This window comes from Danio rerio, chromosome 20 (genome assembly GCF_049306965.1).
Source record: "Danio rerio strain Tuebingen ecotype United States chromosome 20, GRCz12tu, whole genome shotgun sequence".
Taxonomy (NCBI): domain Eukaryota; kingdom Metazoa; phylum Chordata; class Actinopteri; order Cypriniformes; family Danionidae; genus Danio; species Danio rerio.
Window position 1 is genome coordinate 332450 of NC_133195.1, and position 22254 is coordinate 354703.

The 22254-nt window shown below is 41.4% G+C and overlaps 1 protein-coding gene across 1 annotated transcript; it reads left to right on the forward strand.

The window, feature by feature from the left end:
• Nucleotides 1-6353: 6353 nt before the first annotated feature.
• On the forward strand, nucleotides 6354-20364 carry si:dkey-119m7.4. Its single transcript, NM_001044934.1, is given in 7 exon segments — nucleotides 6354-6713; nucleotides 9508-9611; nucleotides 11795-11949; nucleotides 15426-15594; nucleotides 16736-16862; nucleotides 17439-17545; nucleotides 19856-20364. Coding segments are annotated over 7 exon segments (1242 nt in total). The 3' UTR covers nucleotides 20076-20364.
• Nucleotides 20365-22254: the final 1890 nt, after the last annotated feature.

A 22254-nucleotide genomic window follows, 5' to 3' on the forward strand; every position in this document is an offset into this window, starting at 1 on the left:
GGCCCGAAGTGTTCATTTTAAACATGACATGCAGCCATCCGTAGCGCTGGCTACATAATTTGCGCTTTCCAGAAATGCATTCAGGGTACTGATGTGCCTGTGTTGTGTGATTATATACATTGGTCAAGCATTAATTAAGGCATATTAGTGCCACTGCATTGTTTACGTTTACATTTAGCCGATTTTTCTTTGCCAAATTGAATTACAAATGAGAAATTTACACTGTAAAAATTCTAGGTTCCAGATAATCAAACTGTGTTGGGGCAATATGAAGGAAAGAAGACATTAAACCTTGTTTTCAGATTCCAGTAACACTACGATGAGTTCTGGTAGGCTGAAGGTACTAAATCAGAACCTTACACTGGCACTCTGAGAAACAGCTTGTGTTTAGAGACACGACTTTAAATGATGCTCGCTGTTTCCATTCAAGATAAATGCACACACTGCCCTGCAGGCTTTATTCTCGTCAGAACCTGCTCTGCAGTCCAACCTGAGACAGAAAAGGGTCTGTTTAAGTACTCTGAACACAAGTATAAGGAAACATTTCAGCCCTGCTGAGACGGGCTACAGTGTGGTTCCTGTTGACCAGCATTCCTCTTCTCCTATGTCATTCAAACATCATATTGCAGGGGTTTATGTCACAACCATTTTCAGGAGATTGTACAACAAGAATAAACTGATGCATTATAAAAACACGTTTTCAACAACTCATCTCAAACTTTTAGAACCATCATTATGATATCAGATTACATTAATTAAAGACACATGCCAGAAATATTCATTCATTGATTTTCGTTTCAGCTTAGTCACTTTATTAATCTGGGGTCGCCACAGCGGAATGAACGTGTCCAGCATGTGTTTCACACCGTGGATGCTCTTCCAGCTGCAACCCATCACCGGCAAAATGCCAGAAATAAGAAATAAATAATTGACACTTATTCAGAAATTAGATTTCTTAAGTCTAGCAGTGTGATTGAGATGATCCGGATTGTTGCTGAGGATCTGTGATGTTATCATTTTGCTGTAATAGACATTGTTCTTATTTCATAATAAACCCCCGGATGCTCAGTTAATGTGGGACTGAGAGCTGTGTCATATGAACAATGACCATCCTGTTCCTCTAATCTCTGTAAAGCAGGGCTTCTCAACCTTTTCATTTCTGCTAACATTTTTTGAAGCCCGCCTGTCTGACATTTACTTTTAAGCTGATTGTCTTGAGAAAAGGCTTATGTTAAACCTTTATTTATTAGCAAATCATTAATTTTACCTTCTATATTGTCTTAATTTTCTACAGCATAAAAAACAAAACAATGTGTATTCATTGCTCACATCAAATATATATATATAGTTGAATTATTAGCCCCCGTTTATTTTTTCCCTAATTTAAAAAAAAAAATTTAGGTTAATCTTACTGCGATCTTGGAATTAATCTAGATTAAAGATTAAAATGGCTCATTTGAATTCTGCCGAAGGCATTCAGAATATGTGTGCTACCCAAACAATGGCTAAAGGTAAGTCTTTGAGAACGGGTTTCTCAACCCAGGTGGCGCATTAGACCAGGGGCTCATCTCCTGTCTCCAAAATGCCTCATAAACTGCTTGAGAACTGTTCTGCTATGATAATTGGTGATGAAAATAAATGATGTTCAATAATTTGAGATCTGAAAAAGCAAACACAGCGGTCTCTGGTGGATTCCCGAAAAACAAAAACTGCAAAAAAAAAAAAAACTCCTGGGATATATTTGGCGCTCTCCTGAAATGTATATAGGGGTACGTTTTCAGAATGAGCCCGAGTTGCAAAACTATTTAACTACAGTAAAAAAAAATGATGGCAGGGAAATATGTAAAGTCTTTAAATAAACATCATAGGTATGAGATGGAGACGGCATAAAAAAAAAGTTAGCATTTGCCAGATGGATGTTGTCAAATAATAAACCTGAAACACATGAGATTGTTGTAATGTGGCGAATCCAGGCAGTGGAGAATTTACACTATTGATATTGTCCCTCTTTACCACAACAGGTCAATGCTTTGACCACATATCTGCTGCTGTGCACCGATCCGCCTGTCAATCTTACATTCCATCTCTCCCTCACTCCTTAACAAAACCCCTAGATACTGAACTCCTCCACCTGGGGCAAGGATTCTCCTCCACCCTGGACACTTTTTCAGTAGTGTCTGACTTTAGACTTGTACTTGCACGCTCAGACATGCACTCTCAGACACATGCACTCAATAAAGCTCAATAACCGCGCAGCAATCGACAGAGCAGAACTCATTCATTTCCAATAGAGAGTAGTCCGGGAGCTTCGTGAAGCTCTGATCATCTGGAAAATTCAGATCCAATTTGAGCTGCGGATCCATTCGAATATTTGACTGCAATCACAATCATGCATTTAGCAGATGCTTTCATCCAGAGCAACTTACACCCCTGAAAACACACCCCGAGAGCCTTGCTCAAGGGAATCACCTCAGCCGTAATATTACGGTGGATATTTTCACCAACAATCCCTGCTGGTACCAGGACTCCAAACTGCAACCCTTGGATCGCAAGTCTAACTGCCCCATGACCTAAGCTAGGCTGAAATAGACTGTATGTGCAGACCATCAGCACGCTAGGACGCTCCCAGAAAACATTCCAGTTATTAGCAAAGAGCAGCTCCTGTTCTTTACACCATTAACAGCCATTCATTCAGAACAGAAAGTCTTCTGAATGTTTCATTTGCTTGTAAGACAGTTAGAAGTGGTCCAGAAACAATGATCTCTGTCACAGGCGAAGTGCATCAAACTGTCTTGATCAGGCTTCTGAGGATCTCCATCTACCGCAGCCCAGTGATGTTCATCCCCATGTGAAGGACGAAAGCTGCAATGCACAGCTCCACCAGTGCTCACATTCCAGTGCTGTGGGTTTTTTTGGGTTATTTTTATATAAAGTCTATAAAGAATAAAGTCTAATTAAAAATAGCACATTTGTGTTCATTAATGAGTAATAATAACAGTATATTTAATGCCGTCTCCACATTCCCTCTGAGTGTTTTAGCAGTCTATGAATTTCTAGTATTCATTCATTCATCATGGTGAACACATGGGGGATAAAGGCTCTTTCTTGTGCACTCCTTTATTTCAGACACTGAGAGAATGACGCACGGCAAAAACTGAAAATGATATGCGACTGCCAAACGGAGGGGCTGTTCCCTCCTGAATATCATCTGCAGTGGAAAGGCAGCCTTAGAGGTAGGGTGTGGGACAGGGTTCGCTGTAAACCCTTCAAAACTTTTTTTCAGGCATCATGACCTCTGACTTATTCATTCATTTTCCTTTGGCTTAGTCCCTTTATTCATCAGGGGTCACCACAGTGGAATGAACCGCCAATTATGTTTTACGCACTGGATGCCCTTCCAATCAGTTCCCCTATAGCGCATGTGTTTGGACTGTGGGGGAAACCGGAGCACCCGGAGGAAACCCACACCAACACGGGGAGAACATGCAAACTCCGAACTGAAACACCAACTGACCCAGCCGAGACTCAAACCAGAGACCTTCTTGCTACCCATTCACCACCATGCTGCACCGAATTATAATTATTTGTGTTGAATAATACTGTAAAAGGTTGAAGACCTCACACACACACAAAAAACGTCATTTGATATAAAGGGACAGAGTCAAGGCATAGAAAAGGTTTTATAATGACGTCTCTTTGTGTGTGAATATGAATAAGCAAAAATCCGCCCAAGGGAATCAAAGGATCTCCAATTAAAGGAACACCCTCTCCTTCAGTCAGTGTTGGTGTGTGGCTTATCCCACATCCACACCTCATTGAAGAATGCTGAAACACTGCAGCTACAGTACTCTCCCTAATTCATTTATTCTCCTGCTCTGTGATCCCGCTAGCCCTTTACTGTTTCCACATCATCTGTCCAGTGTTTCATCCTTAACTTCCTGACTTGCTCTAAAGCAGGGGACTGAAAGAAAGGCAAGATAAAGACGGATATTTCCACTAGAGTTTTTGTTTGGCTGGACCTGAGCTGAACACTGGCATGCACTTCACAGCAGATTATTCAATGAGTGTGGTATAATTAGCCATTCTTAAACCAATGCATAAACCCAGCAGACACACAACATCATAAAACATTAATATTAGGTTAGTTTTAGGTCATCAGCATGCTAAATTCACACTGCTGTCAGCCTCAACGCTTCCCCATTCACTTGGGTGACGTCAGGCGTTGCTGAACTGCATTGTGGATCTGTCAGCGCCCCTTCAGTTGTGTTGCTCGCTGCAGAAGTTGGAAAATTCTCAAAATTTTAAGTGCCAACGAAAGCGTCAGCCAATCAGATCACTGTATGCAAATTCACCAGCTCAGACAGTGGCCGATTGCTGACTAATTTCATTGGCTGATCGCATCAGCCCCAAACTTCAGACACGCCCTCTGTCAAGCGTTGACGCTGAAGCCCCGTGTGAATCGAGCGTAATGACAATCAAATGACGTTGATATTTGGTTGATTTTAGGTTGTTGGAAGTGACTAAAATCCACTATCGAGCCAACATCTCAAACCAACGTCATACTGACATCACATTCTGACATTTATTCATCAGTTATGGCAAACAAAATCCCACATCTGATAGACGTCATAGTGGTAACGTCCACACAACGTCAAGCTGGAACACCATCATTAGACGCTGATATTGGGTTTTTAGGTTGCGTTGGAAAGTCACCAAAATGCAACATCTGCCTGATGTTGAGTTCTGATGTCAACCTGATACTCATTTCCAAACAAAATGCAATGTCCCACGGTGTTGGGGTACAATGTCAACCTGACGTCATGCTGATGCCCTGTGTCTGCTGAGAACTTTAATTTAACACTAATTCAGTAGTCCATCATGTCTCATTACAAACGTAAACCTCCCCTCATTAGAAAAACACATCGCAAATTTCACAATGTACATGTTAAACTAACAAAAGAGACATTTAAACAGAGCTATGCCCACCTAGAGTTCATGTCTTGCCGGTGTGTTTTCAAAATAAGAATCCCACACACATAGTACGTAGGGCCAGACGGAATCTGCGGACGTTTTTTGCTATTTCTGCGGAGAGTTTTGGTAAAAATCTGTGGATTTAGCCGGAATTACTTTGGGAGTATCCAGTGGAGTATCATAACTAAAACCTTAATATATTAAATAAACATGAATAAATTACTGGATAAAAACTGAATAAATTCAGATTTACACATTTCCTCAAGTAAATAAACAGAATCAATAATGGGCTAAAAATCTGCGGAATTCTGCGGAAAATGTCTCAAATCTGCGGAATTCAGCGCGTGCAGATTCCGTGTCGGCCTAATAGTAAGTATAATTAAATCTTAGATAAACTTAGAGTCTTGTGGTCATTTCCATGCACTAAACTTTAAGGTCACACTTTATTTTGATGGTCTGTTTGTTGAATTTAAGGTTCTCTGCTTCCACATGTCAGCTAATTCTCTTTAGATTATCAGTAGACTGTTAGGGTTGGGGTTAGTGTTAGTTGACATGTACTTGCAAAGTGTTTTATAGTCAGTGAAATGCCTGTTGATGGAGCAGATATTAAGCAGACAGTCTACTAATACTCAAATGGAGCATCACAATAAAGTGTCACCCAACTTTATTATTCAGCTTTGCTTTGGTGCGTCTAGATTTTCATTCTACTGCACCTTTAAGTATAATCGAGGTCTACATTGTATTGATAAAGGAAACTGCTTTAGTGTTGTTGAAGATGACGAGAGAAGACAAAACTTATTTACTTTGTCTTACACGTCCTCCACTCATCTACAAATAAGCCTGTGAATTGATCAACTGGAAAGGGGAAGAGACAAATGCAGGAGTTCAGCAATGAGATGAAACAAAACGTTGTGTCTGAGTTTGTGGTGCAGATAGAGAGAGAGTGTGAAAATATTCCTCCCCTTGTGGCCCCACCCCTTCTCTCGGTGACCCCTCCCTCTTATGCTCACTGGCTCATTTCAGGTATCTGGGTCGCTCCCAGCCCTCCCCTCCTTATATTTCCCTCATACAACACAGCCAAACAGCCAGAACTCTGCGGCAGCGCTCTCTGCCTCTTTTCCTGCATCCCTCCCTTTCTCTCTGCTACAGGTGTGAGGAGACCAATACCAGCCACACACAGGCACCTGTACCGCCCGGCCGTAACCAGACCTCCATCTCATAGCATTTTAATAATCATAACAGTGACCTGACGTTCTCCATAGCGTTGCTCACATATACACTCACACACCAACTTCTGTCCCGAGACGCTTGTGCCTGGCCATCTTCACCCGAGCAGATTCACAGTTCACATGTTCATGAAGTGACATTCACGGACAGGCAGGATGAACTTTGACAAGGTCCTGGACCGGATTGGTGGGTTTGGACGTTTTCAGAAGACTCTTTATGTTTGGATCTGTCTGCCACAGATCTTTTTGGCCTTCCACATGTTGGTGTCTGTCTTCACTGGGGCCGTGCCCCCTCACCTGTGCAGATCTTCTTGGCCAGTGGGGGACAGTGCCGGTCCCAGGCTGAACCTGAGCTTCAGCAGTGCTCCAGGGGGGTCCTGCACACCTTCTCAGGACGGCTCTCTGCCCCAGCGTAACCACAGTCTGCCGATTACCGAGCACTCGTCCACCGCGAAGGGCTGCACCGGAGGATGGGAGTTCAGCAAGGAGGTCTTCCTCAGCACTATCGCCACAGAGGTGAGTGCCCTCAAAACATAGCAGTTGTGTAGCAGGATGTGTCGGTGATAACATGCACAGCACTTCAACACAGATCTTTTTTTAGTTTCTCTTCTGCTTCTGGAGTTATTCGTGTGTTGTGGTTTCGACGGTTTAGCTGCATTGAGAGTTTCTGGCCACCTGTGGTGAAGGCATCTGACTTATAGAGATGCAGCTCCCTGGACTTGGAATGGACCAATGGAATGGCATTCCTTTAGCAACATGTGACCGACGATATGGGTTTCTCACAGCAGGACATCCTGGCAGAACCTGCTTTGATTTACAAACACTGGACCTTGGCCAAGCCTCACAACGGGAGGTGACTATATGATACCGCTCTCTGCTGTCCAGCTGCAAGGCCGAGGTGGAGGAAAGGGTGGGGCTGGAGAAAGAGTGCAGCAGACCAATCTGTCTCCAGTCCAGGTGTATAGAGGGGGAGGATAGAGTTAATAACCCAAACTAACTGTAAGACCACTGCAAAGACACTCAGTGATGAAGGGAGATGAGAATGAATTCTGAACTATGATAATGAAATCGCTCGTCACAGCGATTAACAAATCTTTGTACTCTAAAATGTTCATAGTAGTACTTTAATATAAATGTTTGGGTAAAAGTCCTTAAAACAGCGACCGCCCAAGGGACCCATGTTTTCCCCCTATAACCATTAGACTACATCCCATTATTATTTACCTTATACACACACACACACACACACACACACACACTAGCACCACCTCACTCCACTTAACATTCACTTAAATACAATTGAAAGAATATAACTGATACTGATGAATAAACAGTGCAAGGCTCTAGAATAGCAGTCCCTGTTTACTGTTGCTAAAGCTAGTAAAGTTTTATGAGCCAACACAGTTTAAAAACATGTTGCAATCATTGTTCGAGATTTTGGTTGACACATACAGACTTGTCCATTATGTATTTTTAGAGCTCTGGAAAGAGATCAGAGTACACTCTCAGAGAAAAACGGTGTAATGTTGTACCAAAGGAGGCACAAACCCTCGTCACTGGGGCAGAACCTGTTTATGGGGCAGAATTAAGACAAAGAAACTAATGTGCACCACTGCAGTTTGCTCCTTTAAGGACGTTATTTGCACCATAGGAAACCAACATGCACATTTGATGTTAAAAACCTCCAGATTTAATATTGTTCTTCATCAAAGATACAAGTCTGATCCATGAAGGCACCACTACAGTGACAAGACACTTTATACCTTACAGTGTCAATAATGCTTAACAAACCTTTATTTAAAATGCCTTAACTGTTTAGTTAACAATACATAAAGTACAGTATAGTAAATAAAAAAAAATATCTATATATATATATGTGTTTTGAGTTATTGTATTATAGAAGTTAATAATGAATGTTTATGAGTGTATTTAAGCGTGCTTTAAATTAGGATTCTTGTTTTGATGTGGAAATTATTTATAAATCACTTTGCCTTTCCAGTCATATTTATTTTCATAGATATTGTAATAAATTAGTTGTTCAACACTGATGTACCTTTTATATAGGAACAGTAGTGTACCTTCATTTCAGCACTATAAAAGATACAGAACAGCATCAGAAGAGCTCTTTTCTGGACCATATAAGGTACAACGTCTACAAAGGTACAAAACTGTTCCTTAGGAAACATTATTTGTACCGCTTCTACCTTTTTTTCTGAGAGTGTAGTTTTTTCTTTATCATTGCTGATTTACAGTAATCTTTGACTCATTCAAGCGGTATGGTTGTGGATGCACACTCGATCATTATCTCCCCGCCACCAGTGAAAACACCTCACACATTTCTCCCATTTCTTATGAAGCAGAAACTGTGAAGCGTCTCATAAGAAATGGCAATCAGGAGAATTGTTTGGTTTGTTTTTCATGAACTTGAACCGAATCAGAACAAAACACAACAGCTTTCAAGTCATGCATCACTAAAACTTCAGCAACGCAGACAAAGAATGCTTTGCAGATTCACGAACCAACAAGCCCTGCTTCATCATGTAAGGGTAGCCCCAGCATTTGAGGAGAGATCTTAACAGCAACCTTGCCATTCTACATCGATGATCAATGGGCTACTGTCTTGCTCAAATTGTTGAGCACTAAAATATCACCTTGAACTGAGAACAACCAGCCACACTAACAAAACATTTCCCCAGTTGAGCATTTTTCACAGGATTTGTAAGTTGAAGCTATTTTTTAGCTCAGCATGGTATGTTTTCACAGTTCGACTAGTCTGTGAGTAGAATTTACTCGATTGTTCGTCGGCTCAATTCATAGGCCTCGCAATTAGTTAGTAAGGGCAATTTTTCAGTTAGGAAAAATCCTTTAGGGCAACTGTTTTACTGTCGACTCACAGCAGAAAGGTCGCTGGTCTCCTCTGTGTGCTCCGGTTTCCCGCACAGTCCGAACACATGCACTATAGGGGAACTGATGGACTAAATTGGCCATAGTGTGTGAATGAGTGTATGGATGTTTCCCAATACTGGGTTGCAGCTGGATAAGTTGGTGGTTCATTCCGCTGTGGTGACCCCTGATGAATAAGCTGAGGGTAAATAAATGAATGCATGAATGAAAATGACTCATTCATTGATATCGTGTGCAGGTGAAAGTGAATGCTATTGTATTTGGTTGACAGTATATCGCTAATTGACAAAATCTTCTACACTGTAAAACTGGTTGTGATTTTAATGGCGATGTTAAAATGCTACTGTAAATATCTGGGATGACCTGGTTATGAGTTTTAGCATTGACCCATGTTCTTGTCTTGCAGTGGGATCTCGTGTGTGAAAACGCCACTATGAACAACATTGGCTCTTCTATCTATATGTTTGGGCTGCTGGTTGGAGCGGTGCTGTTCGGAGCCCTTGCTGATAAGTAAGAACCTCGAGATCATTCGCACACAAACACATCATTATCCTCTAGTGGAAAACCCTGAATCTGAAACTCAAGCGCTGATATCAGTTTAGAAGCAGTCCTGATTGACATGAGATGATTAACAGACTGCATGTCTGGACACGAGCTCGAATACCAGGAAGTTTGGGATATTTTACATAAACAAGTCCTGAGGAAAAGTCCTGATTCACGTGTGGAGCACACCCAATCATCTTAGCAGGCAGCGAGCTGACAGTTTGCTGCTGCTGCTGCTAGGAGGGCTTCTATTTAAGTGGTCCTGGGTTTATTTACTGATATATATATATACATACAGAGGAAGTCAGAATTATTAGCTCTCCTTTATTTTTGTTTTTTCTTTTTTACATATTTCCAAAGTGATGTTGAACAGATTGAGGAAATGTTCACAGTGTGTCTGATAATATTTGTTCTTCTGGAGAAAGTCTTATTTGTTTTATTTGGACTAGAATAAAAGCAGTTACTATTTTTTTATTAACCATTTTAAGGTCAATATTATTCGCCCCTTTAAGCTCTATATTTTTATGATTGTCTCCAGAACAAACTTTACTATATACTGTGTGTGTATATATAAATGTGGAGAAGCAGTGATTTGAATTGAAATATCTTCTTGTGCTGCAGCCAGATCAGAAGGTTTCTGAGGTATGGATTCGCAGTGGTTTTTACAGAGCGGCTCTAATAAGCAGCACATGTTCACATTTCTGAGTTAGACAGACAATAGCAGCACTGTGGTGTGAAAACATTAACTGCTGAATGAACTGAAGGGAGAATGTGCTTTAAAATCAAAAACACAAGCGTGCCATCCCTGACACTGCTTCTCAATCAGTTTTGGCTCAAGATCTAGACATTACTCCGGACGCAGAGACTGCTCAGCTATTTACCTTAATCTGAATTAGACAATAATATAATTAAGTTGTTTACATGAGTTCCCAGAGATGGGTTGCAGCTGGAAGGGCATCTGCTGCGTAAAAATGTGCTAGATAAGTTGGCGGTTCATTCCGCTGTGGCGACCCCAGATTAATAATGGGACTAAGCTGAAATGAAAATGAATGAATGTTTACATGAGGGGCGACGCAGTGGCGCATAGGTAGTGCTGTCGCCTCACAGCAAGAAGGTTGCTGGGTAGCTGGTTCGAACCTCGGCTCAGTTGGTGTTTCTGTGTGGAGTTTGCATGTTTCCTCCGGGTGCTCCGGTTTCCCCCACAGTTCAAAGACATGTGCTATCGGGGAATTGGGTAGCCTAAATTGTCCGTAATGTATGAGTGTGTGTGTGTGTGGATGTTTCCCAGAGATGGGTTGCAGCTGGAAGGGCATTCCCTGCGTAAAAATGTGCTGCATAAGTTGGCGGTTCATTCCACTGTGGTGACCCCAGATTAATAAAGGGACTAAGCCGACACGAAAATGAATGAATGAATGAATGTTTACATAAGGGCGACACGGTGGCTCAGTGGGTAGCGCTGTTGCAAGACAGCAAGACGGTCACTGGTTCGAGTCTTGGCTGGGTCAGTGTGTGTTTCTGTGTGAAGTTACATGTTTTCATGTTACATGTGCATGTTGGCGTGGGCTTCCTCTGGTTTCCAGTCCAAACACATGCGCTATAGGAGAACTGATGAACTAAATTGACCACAATGTATGAGTGTGTATGGGTGTTTTCCAGTACTGGGTTGCAGCTGGAAGGGCATCCACTGTGTAAAACATTTGCTGGAATAGTTGGTTCATTCCGCTGTGGGACTAAGCCATTGGAAAATGAATGAATTGAAAAGTCTTTATATTAATCAAGACTTTATATTAAGTGACCGTAACTGATATGCACTCGCATCTAAAATAAATACAGGATACGGGTAGGGTTAGGGGTCTGGGGTATGAGTAAGTTTAAGGGTGGATTAAGATGTAAGGGATGGTCAACAGTGTAGTTAAAAATGTATTTACAGATGTACTCACATGCAGATAGTTAATCCATCATTAGTACAATGTAAAACATGCAGATACACAATAAGCACATCGTCACAAGGGATTGATTTATGTGTAAGTACACATTAGTTAAGGACACCTAATAAGTGGAACCTGACACTTTTATACCATGCATTTAAAGTTTTGACTAAACGACTGACAGCTCAATAACTCCGCATGTTGTCGTTGGTTCTGTTTTAGGTATGGCCGCAGAATAATCATACTGATCGGTTTAGCAATACAGGCCATCTTCGGAGTGGGCGCCGCTTTTGCCCCAAATTTCTACATTTACGTCCTGCTACGCTTCGTGGTGGGCACGACTGTGTCGGCAGTGATCATGAATGCATTTGTGCTGGGTAAGTAAGAGATTTGAACTTGTTCTGTTTGACATGTGACAGCAGTAGAGTAAAGGGAATGGTTCAATATTAAATAGGATTGTTTAGTCGAATACTGAAAATGATTAGAGGAAGCACGACTGCCTCTCTGCTCTTTATGGTTTGCATTCAGAGGTGTAAAAAGCACTCCAAATTATTACTCAGGTCACACTGTATTTCGATGGTCTGTTTGTTGAATTTAAGTTACATGTCAACTAATTCTCATTAGAGTATCAGTAGACTGTTGGGTTGGGGTTAGGGTGTAAGTTGACATGTACTTGCAAAGTACATTAAGAAACTTATAGACATCCATTATTAACTTCTATATTACAAAACAACTGGTAAAACATAAAACTACAGGTCTTGTAAACTAAACATGCAAGACATTTTTAATAAGCATTTGATGAGCATTTTCTGATCAATGCAGTTTTATTACTGATATCAGCACCTTTCGGCGTTTCCACTACACACGTGAGCCGGCAGAGATCCTGCATATGCAGTGTTGATGCAGACATGTACTATTGTAAAGCTGATCAGACAATGTGCATTTAGTTACAATACTTCTGCATTATTCTCTTTTAAAATTAAGCAAATTAAATGAACTTTAAAGTGATTTCAAAGGTGTTGTGTGAAAATTGGAGGAAAAAAAGATTTTTATGGTAGATGTGAGAGTGAGTTTCTGTAACATCTTAGTGGAAAGTGTGAAATGTGTAGCTAAAAATAGATCTTTTGATTGATGTTAAATTATTTTTTATTCTTTATTGTGAATGGAAAAGGTGCTTTTACACAAAAATAAACTTTAAAACATGGTTTAAAATGTATTTGATGTTTTACATTTACTGAAAATAAAGAAATAAATAGTTCTTGAAGGAACACATCAGACACTGTAAGGTATAAAGTGTCTTGTCACTGTAGTGGTGCCTTCATGGATCAGACTTGTATCTTTGATGAAGAACAATATTAAATCTGGAGGTTTTTAACATCAAATGTGCATGTTGGTTTCCCATGGTGCAAATTACGTCCTTAAAGGAGCAAACTGCAGTGGTGCACATTAGTTTCTTTATCTTAAGGTACAATTCCGCCCCATAAAAATGTTTTACCCCTGTGACGAGGGTTTGTGCCTTCTTTGGTACTGTAAGAATTGAAATATTGCAAATATTCTGATATCTTTGACAATTCAAATCATGAGCTGAAAACAGAGACTGGTGACTTCACAACCCACCAGGGAGGAATGCGGGAAAAACCAGTTCCTGCTGCATTTGCATCTGACTATGCTGAGACTCAGCTTCATCCCCCCAACTCACGCATATGGTCATTTCAATGTTTGAATGTTTTAGATTAACCAAACTGACTTTAATTATCATGTTTGATATCATTTGAAATGTCTCAGTGCGATTGGTACAATGGTCTCATTCTCTCAGAAATAGACATAATCAGAACAATAAATATATAACTTCAGGCATCTTTTGAACCACTGAGAGGGGTGTGCCACTAAGTGTGAATGCCTTTTGTTCACACCCCCTTCCTTGAGGGAATTCTTGGATTATTTAAGGTAAGGCCTAAGAAAAACTCAGGGCGATTCTGCCTAACCAGATCAGCCCATAACATGGGGTCTGCCCCATGTTATGTATATTACAAAGTCAGGAATGCATCTTTTTCATCTTGGATTTATCTTTGATAATTTGATGTTTTGTATTGATCATTTATGAATTGACTGATTGAATTGGCATAATACATTTACCTGACTAATAAATTGTTATGTTTTGAATGATTCAAACAGAGTTCGTGTTATTATCTTTAGTAGATTGTGGTAATTTCATAGCACCACAAGCCCCTGTTCAGGTTAGTAGCAGACTAGAACACGGTAGACGGAGCATTGCGGCACGTTACACGATGTCTCTAGAGCTCCGACTAACAAATTGGCATTTATTCATGTATACTTAGGCTGTAAAAGGATATCTAAGGGGATAGTCCTTCACCCGATAAACTTTTAATACTATTTAGATAGTATAGTGATTATTCAAAGTTACTACTAGTTTAAGTACGACTGGTCTGCTTAATTCTATAGTAATGATCGTTATATGACTAAATAGCTCTGTCTGATTTAGGAGGTAGCAGACCTATGGGGACCGCATAAAAAATATCCTAATCTGAGTAAGTAGGGTTCTGCCTTTTTAGGATAGCGGTCAATCGCCCCTGTTTAGTGACCAAGACTGACATGCTTGTGCTTAAGAAATTGTATACTCGGCCGGTACAAGATTCAGGATGTTATAGAGATCCCAATGAACGAGAATAACATAAAATGATGAACTGAAGAGAATATTCAATCATAATCTAAAATAATGTGAAAGGAAACAAAATAACCTTCTCAATGTTTTATAATTGGAGTCAGATAAAACGAGGATAAACATATTAATATTCTAAACCATCTCATACTAAAATTGGAGTCAGATATGAGTTAAGTTTAATATAAATCAACATTGTGCACTGGAAAGACCGAACATGCAGTGAACCTTCATCCACCATTGGATACCGTCATTGGACCAACTGGCTGGACCTTACAGTACAACATTACACCGTTTTTCTCTGACAGTGTACAGTACAAAGGTAATCACTAAGGGCAAACTACACTATCATAATGCTAGAAATGCCATCAAAAGTGAAAACATTAAGCAAAAACATACATTTACACGCAAGAGATGCTTCAAGATGCCCTGTTTATTCTTGAGCTCAATTGTCAGTAATGAAACATGCAGGATTGTGGGATATCTGAGGTGGTAAAAGATACGCCTTTGACTCTGAAATACGATCAGGAAGTAAAGCGAAATTTGTGTTTGGACGTGCCTCGATGCCTTTCTGACCTGGAATGCTGCTTTAAAGATAGCTTTTTTAGCTTTTGGCACAGCCATAATTTCTCTCAGGTTCAGGTCAAGATGCTGTGCATTGTCCTTTTTAAAGAACCACTGTAAATGTCTGGATAATTTCATTGAATGTTAAAAAGAGTCTTGTTGGCTGAATAAATGACCTTTAAATTAGACTGCCCATCAGCACAGTTTAGTATATTATTTTGTTAATAGCAAGGGGAAATATAATGAAATATTCTCCAAAAAAATAACCACTTTTTGACTAAATAAAATTGTGTACTTTAAAAATGTAATTAAGTAAAGGTATGTGTTTAAAGTAAAGTTTATTTATAAAAGTCGAGAGGATCACGTGCTTATGATTGATCACAGCCGGTCCTGCATTATTCAATTTATGATTCACCAATCAGACGATTCCTAATCCACTAATAATACCCTCAGCTCCATATCAGGCTTGAGGATCTTGAGCTCAGGGCTCTCTCCCAGGACAGCATGATGAACACGCTTTATAATCGATCATCAGCTGAGGGTGAACTCTTGAATTTTTCCTAAGTAAAGGACAAATTCCCCAAAACACTGTTTTTCTTGATTCCGCAGGCACTGAGTGGACGGGTCCTAAAAAGCGCATGTTGGCAGGTGTCATCACAGATTACTTTTTTGGGTTCGGCTATATCCTGCTTGCAGGGGTGGCCTACCTCATCCGAGACTGGCGTAAACTTCAGTTGGCCATTTCTGCCCCCGGCTTCCTCTTCCTGTTCTATGTCTGGTGAGTGGAAAAGGTGCTGAAAACTCTTTTACAGCCAACACAAATACAGGCCATAAATATATACACCATCTATGGCTGCACAGGTAGAGGGCAGGGCAGAGAAGGAAAGGCTCATTCATTCATTCATTCATTTTCTTTTTATGAATGGGTTTAGTCCCTTTATTAATCAGGGGTCGCCACAGCGGAATGAACCGCCAACTCATCCAGAATATGTTTTACACAGAGGATGCCGGCAGGTGTATTTGATTAGGGTTGGAGCAAACCTGTGCAGAGCACCGGCCCTCCAGGATCAAGTTTGCCCATTCCTGGATTAGACTCCAGGGGAAGTTATAGGGTTAAAATACAATGGTTGAGATCAATGACTGAGATGAATGAAACGTGTATAGGAATTAAAGAAATCTCTCCAGGTTTTACCTGTCCTCTAATGTAAAAACACCATTACACACCGTTCGCCCTTCAGGTGAAACATGACCCACCTTCACTAAACATCTAAAATAGAGCATCTACATTTATTTCCAATCCTTAAATCTATTACGCATGAAGAAACAAACCTATATTCCAGGGAGAGTTTTGGCTGTAAGTCAACAGGAGGGTTTAAGACCATCCACTAGAGCAGGGGTCACCAATCCTGGTCCTGGAGGGCCGGTGTCCCTGCAGGGTTTAGCTCCAGCTTGCCTCAGCACACCTGCCTGGATGTTTCAAGTATACCTAGTAAGACCTTGATTAGCTTGTTCAGGTGTGTTTGATTAGGGTTGGAGCTAAAATCTGCAGGACACCGGCCCTCCAGGAACAAGTTTTGTGACCAGTGCACTAGAACACGGGTCTCAAAGTCAATTCCTGGAGGGCCGCAGCTCTGCACAGTTTTGCTTCAACCCTAATCAAACTGATCCAAATAATCGAGGTGTTCAGAAGAGTTGTGATTAGTTGATCAGCTGTGTTTGATTAGTATTGGTGTTAAACTGTGCAGAGCTGCGGCCCTCCAGGAATTGAGTTTGAGACCTGTGCACTAGAAACACTTTAGTCTATTAGGTTAAAGGCACCTCAGAATACTACAGAACTACACAGTGTTTTAGAGGCCACTATTCCTGCATGTGCAGCTGCATTTGGTTATTTCTGTAAGTCTGTAATTGTGCGTTCTCAGGGTGCTTCCCAAGTCTGCCCGCTGGTTAATGGCCAATAACAAGCATGAGGAGGCATTGGATCTGATTCGCAAGGCAGCGCTTATTAATGGCAAGCCTCTGGAGGACGATGACATGGAGCTCTATCAGGTCTGGTTCTCTTAATCATTCTGTCAGACACTTATTACAAAACACACAACATGAAGACACAACTTCACCACAGCGTCCTTCATCTCCAGTTGTTGATTATGTTGAATGTGGACAAAAAGGGAAACATAGAAACACAGGAATAACTTTAACAGTAAGCACAGGAAGCCATGCCACACCAGCTGCCCTTCTGAATCTGTGTATTTTGTCTCTTTGTACACACACAGTTGTAGCCACCTCAGTAAACGGGGACCAGCATGTCATAGAGGTCAAACAGGAACAAAATGAGGGTCAAGTCATTGCTAGAATATGAACAGACCTGTTAATATTGTTGAAAATCTTTATTGCCAGAGGAATAGTCTTACATTCCGTCTAGCATGGGCTTATTTACAGTCAGCTGGACAATAGCACGCTGTAAGACACAGTCAGACCGACATGCTAACTGTCAGGTAGGGCTATTTGCATTTTATCTGGAATGCAGTGGAGTTCGAGCTCTCTTTAGAAATGAATATTCAAATGAGCCTCCGTCACTGAAAAATCAACTTGGGAATTTGTCAATGTGTTTTTCTTCTTCTGCAGAGTCCTAAAAGCTCAGAAAAACTTCAGGAGCAGAGGAAGTACACAGTCTTGGATCTGGTCCGAACGCCTAGAATGAGGAAACAGTCCCTCATCCTCTTCTACCTGTGGTAAAATGCACCTGATTGCAAACATTTATTCATTTTCCTTCAGCTTAGTCCCTTATTAACAGCAGAATGAACCAACAACCATTCTAGCATATGTTTTACGCAGCGGATGCCCTAACACAGTACTGGGAAACACCCATACACACTCATTCACACTCATACACTATGGCCAGTGTAGTTGATCAGTTCCCCTATAGCGCATGTGTTTGGACTGTGGGGGAAACCGGAGCACCCGGAGGAAACCCACACCAACACGGGGAGAACATGCAAACTCCACACAGAAACACCAACTGACCCAGCCGAGGCTCGAACCAGAGACCTTCTTGCTGTGTTTGGCAATTCTGTCCATAACATCTTAACATGCATTCCCAATGAATTACTTGACTAGAGGTGGGTAATAATGAATTACATTTACTTCGTACATTTACTTGAGTAAAATTGTTCTCTTTTTCTTTTTCAAAAAAACAAAAAACAAAAATAGTTTTTTTTTTTTTCTCTTTTTCTCTTTTTTTTTTTTTGAGTAAAATTGTTGCACTTTTTAAGTACATTTAATTAACATTAATGCTTTTACTCTGACTCGAGTACATTTTTAGAGAAAAAAACATTACTTGTACTTTTGACGGCGTCCCTCTGTTACTGACAAATGACTTGTTTGCAAACGTCATGAGGCGTTGCGTTGGAGAGGTTGTGTTGTGAGAGTTTGCCATAGAGACAACAACACAGGCTCATTCTGAAAACGTGGCCCTGTATACATTTCTGGAGATCATGAATTATATAGCCAGAGGAGCGTATGACTGCATTTCATCTTTAAAACAAACGCTATGAGGCGGTCTGACGCCGTTCAGTTTTGCGATTACCAGCTGACTGCTTGCCTCTGTGTGGACGGCTTTTCCGCTGTTATTAGTGGCTCACTGTGTTCGTCGGCATACTAGTGACATGAAGCAGAGTTGATCACAACAAAGGGGTTCGAGTTCAGCAATGAATAGTTCCAGAATGCAGGTAAGACAAAAGCCAAAAAATAAAATAATCAAGGAAATAACAGTGAGAATATGGTAAAATCTGCAAATGTAGTAAACATCAGACGATGGCTTTTCTTTATCTGGATTGCTTTTGAAAACAGTCAGTTGGGTTTAGGGAAGGAGGAGGCTGAGCCAGTCCATTGGTCAGTCAGTCAACAGCGGCCTCTGGTGGACTTGCATGAGAACTGCAGACGCGAAGGCGCTCACAAAGAAATTTGAGATGTGAAAAAGCGAACACAGCGCCCTCTGGTGGATTCCTGAAAACAAAACCGCAAAAATCTTACCTCATATTTGGCACTTTCCAGAAATGTATATAAGGCTGTTTTCTGAGCTGGAGACGCGTCTCCTACTTTCGTTTAGCTCACGCACCTGTGTTGAATGATGGCTGAAGATGTGTGAGTTTATCAGATCAGCTCTCCTGTGGACTCGAGCTCAGACTCTTTTCAGTCCAAGATGTCAAAAAGCAACGTTTCATAATGTGATGCGCGCTGTACATGAAACTGACAGCATACTTAAATTCCAGCTCCAGTCTGAAATAAACGTCGTGGTAAGTGTCAAAATGATGTCTATTCGAGCATTCTTATTGGTCATTTAATGACTATGTGCACTTTTAACTTATTGTAATACCAGATTTCACACATGTGCAGGTGTTTTCCTTCGCATGCTTTCTTGTGCATGCACACAAACATCCTGTGCGCGTTCGTTAACAAATGCTCATACTATTTTCCACAAAATCAAAATAAAATTAACAACACGCTGTAAAGTCTTTTATTTACAGACAAATAAGCAGGCGAGTAACCCCAAAGTACATATATTTATAAACAATAACTAGCATGTAGATTAATAGTAACTTGAGTCATTTTTTCATTGGATACTTTTACTTGACTATAGATTTGGATTCATCACCCACCTCTGACCACTGCCCCTTCAAAGTATTTATCTTTGATTTGTAGTGTGAAATTAAATGAAAAAACAAAGATGCAGCTAAATTATTGAGGAAAGGAACAATGCAAGAGTAAGTCGTTTAATCTGAAAATAAAGTTCTTCATAACTCTTGGTATGAATACCTCACTCTCTCTCTCTCTCTCTCTTTTTTCTCTCTCTTGGAGAAAAATGCTCCAGTTGCACAACCACCTCTAAAGTAAACAAGTTCTAGCTTTTTGAGGGGATGTGGGGTTAGGTACTAATCTAATTCAGGCCTATATTCATGCTTTCATTCTTGCTATGTTTTGCACGCTTCTACAATAATAGTCAGTTGTAATTAGTAGGTGTTTGCTTTTGCTGGTTGTTACAGGTTTGTGAATGTCCTGGTCTATTATGGGCTGTCGCTCAACATTTCAGACTTTGGTATGAATATCTACCTGACGCAGATGATCTTTGGCTTGGTGGAGATGCCGGCACGCACCATTACTCTCTTCACTCTGAACCGCTCACGCAGGATATCCCAGCTAGCATTCCTGGCGGTTGGCGGCCTGGCCTGCCTGCTTACCATATTCATTCCAGATGGTAGGTGAAAAACCAAACCTTTATTAACTAGAGCACTGCGCTATGCTAGACGTGATGTCTCATTTTGTGCCATGTGCTTTTCATTCGCTAAAACTAAATTGTTCTTCTGAAGATTTGAATTGGCTGCAGACGTTATGTCTTTAACGTTTCCTGAGTGAAGATCAACATGTTTTCAGAACGGTAACACTTTACAATACGGCTGTATTAGTTAATGTTCATTAATGCCTTTACTAGCATGAACAAACCACGTACAGTACATTCATTACAGTATTAGTTCATGTTAGCTTACGTTCGTTAATGGAAATAATGTCCTTTATTGTTAGATCATGTTGACTTATTATCATCCAGATTCATGCATGTTAAGGCATTAGTAAATGGTGAACTATCATTAATAAAAGCTGCACAACTATTATTCATTATTAGTTCATGTTAGTTAATACACTGACTAATCAAACCTTATTGCAAAATTGTTTCTTTTCCCCCAAGTGTATCTGTCTGCGGACTGCAAGACTGGGGCGTAACATGAAGGGGTGTAACTTGTAGTAAGTTAGATAGGCGTAACTTGCAGTTATCGAGATCCCGTTGAACCATGCGAGATGTCACAACGAGATGTTGTTGGCAAGACGGTGGAAATACTCTCCAGAGAACATCTTCACCAAATGTTTTCATGCGTTTTCTCCAAATTTATCCACAGCCTATTCATTTGATATATTATTATATTCATTCATTTAGTAACTCCCCTTCCTGACTTCTTCATCTGTTTTGTCATGTTAGCCTACTCGGCTTCGCCCCCTGTGGTTGCAAATAACAGTGTGATGGAGAGCGCATCAAGTATGAAAGCCTTCGCAACTCGCGGCTGTACATTTAATAATTGTCATGGTTGGGTTAAGGTATTGGGGTTGGTGTAGACCAGGGGTCACCAATCCTGGTCCTGGAGGGCTGGTGTCCCTGCAGGGTTTAGCTCCAGCTTGCCTCAGCACACCTGCCTGGATGTTTCAAGTATACCTAGTAAGACCTTGATTAGCTTGTTCAGGTGTGTTTGATTAGGGTTGGAGCTAAAATCTGCAAGACACCGGACCACCAGGAACAAGTTTGGAGACCACTGGTGTTAATGTTAAGAACTGTGATGGTGGGTTTAGTGTTGGGGTTGGTGTTGATGTTAAGAACTGTGATGGTTGGCGCCGTTGCGCGCCCGCACCATTCTCACGCGAAAAGCCGCCAGATCGGCCGACTCGGCTGCCCTCCTCTTCCTCGTCCTCCTTCCCTAAACCCGAGCGACGGTTCACAAAAGCCGTCCAGAAAAAAAAAAGCAAAAGCCCTCTTCTTCGATCTCGACCACGTTTTCGGATCCCGCCACGTTCTCGCCCTTATTTTTCGGATTCCGTTTTTCGTCTTACCTGATTTCCGGAACCTGCTGTTCCCCGGAATCGATCCCGGTCGTCGTCCCTGCGGCCGGCTCCTCCTCCTCCTCCTCCGGGCCTCCGCTCCGCCGACGCAACGCTGTGAGCTAAGCGGACAAACTGGTTGCATCGGGAAAGCCCTCCACTCGGAGGCGAGCCGTCGGCCGGTGAGCGCAAAGAGGAGGGGCGGAGCGGCGCCACACCGCCCCGTGGCGTTCGCTCGAAAAAAACTAAACGCGGCCTTACGTACCTCTGACCACGTAAATCGCGGTCTCCAGAAACGTCCGCAGGGCTACGTTTCCAGAATGAGCTTGGGTTGAATGTGGAGTAGGTGTAAATCTTAATAACCCTACTGAAAAAAAACAGCTTAAACCAGCCTAGGCTGGTTGGCTGGTTTTAGCTGGTCAACTAGGCTGGTTTTAGAGGGGTTTTGGCCATTTCCAGGCTGGCTTCCAACCATTTCCAGCCTGGTCTTAGCTGGTCAGGCTGGGAGAAGACCAGCTAAAACCAGCTTGACCAGCCTAGCCAGACTGGGAGCCCAGCCAAAACCAGCTATGTCCAGCTTAAACCAGGCTGCTCAAGCTGGTTTTTGCTGGATTTAGCTGGTCATTTTCCAGCCTGACCAGCTAAGACCAGGCTGGAAATGGCCAAAACCCCTGTAAAACCAGGCTGTTCAACCAGCTAAAACCAGCCAACCAGCCTAGGCTGGTTTAAGCTGTTTTTTTCAGCAGGGAACTGATGGCTACAGCTCCATCTTGCCGACAGCACAGCCTACAAGTTATGCCCC